Source organism: Periophthalmus magnuspinnatus, chromosome 2, assembly GCF_009829125.3.
Source record: "Periophthalmus magnuspinnatus isolate fPerMag1 chromosome 2, fPerMag1.2.pri, whole genome shotgun sequence".
Taxonomy (NCBI): Eukaryota; Metazoa; Chordata; class Actinopteri; order Gobiiformes; family Gobiidae; genus Periophthalmus; species Periophthalmus magnuspinnatus.
Genome location: NC_047127.1, coordinates 16,865,286 through 16,869,489, shown reverse-complemented (window position 1 = coordinate 16,869,489; position 4,204 = coordinate 16,865,286). Strand labels below are relative to the sequence as shown.

Here is a 4,204-nt window from a genome sequence, read left to right as displayed (position 1 = left end):
ATGGCCCGACTGGAAAGCCCGACTGGTTTTAGTAAAATGAGTAGTTGAACCTCTCATAGACACTTTAAAGTTGGAGACAAGCAGATAACACCATCAGGTTAAGTTATAGGTCAGATCTGTAGAGAGGCATATGTCTTTCAATGTATTTTGAGCACCAAATGAATGCAATGAACGCGAGATTACATTTAATTCCATGAAACATTCCAGGCAAATCAATAGCATCGCCATGAAGACAAACAGGTGTTGGAGCCAACAGAAAAGTGGCAAAGTGAAGCTTTCATTTAAAGCTCAGCTCTTTAACCCTTTCATTCCTGGATGTATCGAGGCCTCTCTCTGCTCCTCTGCTTTTGTTACTGGTTGGACTTTGTCTGCGTTACCGTGGAGACCGCTGTGTACACGTCCCCATGGTAATACTGTGCACGTGTCATTCAAAGCGGGTGTGCACGAGACGGCCGTGCACGACGTGAGTGTGCACGAGGCGCTTTGTGAAAATCTGCTGCGATTGACGAGAAACCAGCTGAAAGAGCAGAGGCAGTACTGACACTTAAAATACTACTACTGTTAGTACCACTACTACTGCAAATACTGAAATTAATGCTACTACTAGTACTACTGCTACTACAACTGCTGCTATACTACAGAACTGCTACTGGGCTGCAACTACTACTACTAATACTAGTAATACTACTAGTAACTACTACAACTCGCCCCACTGGAACTACTGCTACTACAGCTGACTTTAGTGATGTTTATGTTACTGCAGCTGCTTCAGACTCATCCACAGAACGGCTCATGACGGACAGCTTCAGTCCAGGTCTGAAACCAGACTGTACTGCTCAGAGGGTCTCGTGCCATGTGCTGGAATGTCACGCACTGTCACTGAAGCGCGTGCGTGAGCGTGGGCCTTGGCACGTGACCGTTGTACCCACGTCACTTATCAGGAGCCTCTCTATTGGCCCCTCACGCTCATTTAGTGCAGAGAGCGCGCGGCCTGGGCACGCTCCAACTTTCACTCCCGCATCCACAAGAGAGAGAGAGGTACAGGGTCCACGAGGAGCTGGTACAGGAGTCCACGGGGTCCACGAAGAGCTGTCAATCTGAGGAGAGAGAGAGGTACAGGGTCCACGGCGTCCACGAGGAGCTGTCAATCTGAGGAGAGCGACAGAGAGAGAGAGGTGCGCTACTGGGACCGAGTCTCAGTCCTGAGTCCTGTGAATGCTGATCTGAGTCCTGGTCTGATCTGTCCTCGTGTCACCGGACCCGCGGGGTCTACGTGAGGGTCTTTCAGTCTCTGAGGCCCTGAGAGGAGAGAGAGGAGCGGCACTGATTGGACCTGATGTGGAGGACTTTTCCCGGATCTGAGGTTTCTTCTCTCGGAGGATCCGCGCCTGTGACGCGCCTGTGCGCTCCAGCAACGCTCCAGAGGCCCCGGGGTCACCGGGACAAAAGCCCCGGTGGAGTTTTTGACTCTTTTTGATTGTGCGCTCGTGCGCGTCGCATTGACCTCTTGTGCTGACCTCAGGGGCGCGCGCGGCGCTTGTGCGGATGAATGTACGGCCTGATGCTGGAGCCGGAGCTGCAGACCCCGGTGCCCACGCACAGCCCCGCGGCAGCACCGGGGGGACACCCAGGGGGACAGCTGGGAGGACACCCGGGGACACACCCGGGGACACATCCGGGGGAACACACGGGGTCACAGTCCGGGACGGCCGGGGGGAAGCTGCCCGCAGAGCGCATTAAGAGGCCCATGAACGCGTTCATGGTGTGGTCCCGGGGCCAGCGGCGGAAGATGGCGCAGGAGAATCCCAAGATGCACAACTCTGAGATCAGTAAGCGCCTGGGCGCGGAGTGGAAGCGCATGACGGAGGCGGATAAACGGCCCTTCATCGACGAGGCAAAGCGTCTGCGCGCCATGCACATGAAGGAGCATCCGGACTACAAGTACCGGCCCCGGAGGAAGACTAAGACTCTGCTCAAGAAGGACAAGTACTCTCTGGCGGGAAACCTGCTGTCTGCGGGCGCGTGCCAGCGTCTGGAGAGCCCCGGGGCCGCGGGGCACGCGGCGTACGCTGTAAACGGCTGGAGCGGCGCCTCGTACCCGGGGCCCGTGGGGATGATGCACGAGGCGCAGCTGTACGCGCACTCCCACCACGCGCACACCAGCCCGCAGCATGCACACCGCTACGACATGAGCGCGCTCTCCTACAGCCCGGTGCCGCACGCGCAGGGCTACATGAGCGCCTCCCCGCCGGGCTACGGAGGCCTCACCGGATACACACACGCGCACCCGGGTCAGAGCGCGTCTCCGGGCGTAAAACACGAGCCTGGCGCGAGCCCTCCTGTGTCCCGCGCGCCCTGCTCCTCAGGAGACTTGCGGGACATGATTCGCGTGTACCTGCCCCCCGCAGAGCACGCGGACCCGCTGCCCAGACTGCACGCGCTGCACGCGCAGCACTACGCGAGCGGAGGCGCCGTAACCGGCACCGTGACCGGCACGGTGCCACTCACGCACATCTGACCCGCGGTCAGAGCGCCGACTGGACATGACTGTGTCTCTGTGCCCCGTGTATCGTGTGAACCCGCGGACTGGCCTGGCCCGGACTAGACCTGATTTAGGCCCGGTCTAGACCTCGTCTAGACTCCTGATTGAGTCCTGGTTTAGTACTAAATTTAAAGGCCTGGTTTAGTCCTGGTTTAGTCCTGGTTTAGTCCTGGTTTAGTCCTGGTTTAGTCCTGGTTTAGTCCTGGTTTAGTCTTGGTTTAGACCTGGTTGAGTCTTGGTTTAGACCTGGTTTAGTTCTGGTTCAGACCTGGTTTAGACCTGGTTTAGACCTGGTTTAGTACTGGTTGTAGACTCTCAGTTGAGTCCGGTTCCGCCCCAGAGTCCTGGGTTTGGATTCAGTCTGTTTCATTCTTGTTTCAGTCTTGTTTCAGTCTGTGTGGCTGGTGTTTATTTAAACTGTGTGTTTGTTTGATTAAAGTGAAATATTCAGAAGAAGCGCCTCTTTGGTTTGTTTCTGTTTTGATTAGAGCCTGACCAACACATTTACTGAAACATGTTTTCGGACTTTTTATCCTGACTTTTATTCATGGTTTAATGACACGAGTTTGATCCGACGCACACTCCTCCCTCTGTGAGGATGTTCTCTTTTTCTTTAAATGATTTCAGCTCTGACTTGAGTAAAGTGTGTTTCATCTCATGTTTCATTCTGCGCATGTTCATATTTTTATTCTTTTCAGAATATTTTCAGATTTTCTGCAGCTTCATATTTATTTCTTAATTTCACATCTGTAACTGAAACATGTAGATTAAACTCCAAATAATATTTGGTTTACGAAAAAAAAGGAAGCCATGTTTTTAAATCCAGACATGACCCGAGGTTTGTATAGCTTCAGATTCATCTGAAAATGTGATACAAAAGTCCAAATATCTCTTTACTTTCACACCTTGATGGCTCGGCTCTTTGTGTTTCACATGAAGAAGGTTAAACTGAAGCAAAAATTAACTCACAACATGATACAAACACCCACATATCGATACAAAAACCCACATATCGATACAAACACCCACATCGATACAAACATGCACATATTGATACAAACACACACATATTGATGCAAACACACACATATTGATACAAACACCCACATATTGATACAGACACACACATATCGCAAAAGACAAAGTTTAAATCTGTCAACTGGACAAATTGTAAGAGTGAAGATGTTTCACTGCCCATCCAGTCTTCAGTTCTGGTCAGATTACTGCTGGACACTACCTTATATCTATCTGAGGGGAGGGGCTAACTACACCGAAACTGTAAACATCTATTGTCTCCAGTTTCAGCTGAAACCACCCTATTCAGCCCTTAACGACCCTGCTATTGTTCTCTTCTTTAATTCTCCTCTCAAACCATTTGTTTTCTCTGGCTCAGATTTGAACTTCACTCTCCTCAAAGGAGTGGTTAGTGTCCTTGAGATAGAGATGTACAGCAGACTGGAGTCCAGAGGAGCTCTTTCGACGGTGTTGGTACATTCTCATATGGAGTGGTGTTTAGTTTCTCCAGTGTAACGCTCACTACACTGATAAATGAATCAAACAGCAGGTATTGGTCAGTGTGTGTGGGTTTCCTGAAGACTTCTACCTGGAGACACCGGTCCTCTCCTGTAGTTACTACACAATCTGAGAAAGTCAGTTTGTTCT

At 51.3% G+C, this 4,204-nt stretch overlaps 1 protein-coding gene across 1 annotated transcript; it reads left to right on the top strand.

Moving 5' to 3' along the window:
- The first annotated feature begins 1,549 nt into the window (after positions 1 to 1,549).
- On the top strand, positions 1,550 to 2,518 carry sox1b (SRY-box transcription factor 1b). Its single transcript, XM_055227997.1, has one exon. It carries the CDS (start codon positions 1,550 to 1,552, stop codon positions 2,516 to 2,518), a length of 969 nt encoding a protein of 322 aa, XP_055083972.1.
- The last annotated feature ends 1,686 nt before the right edge of the window (positions 2,519 to 4,204 follow it).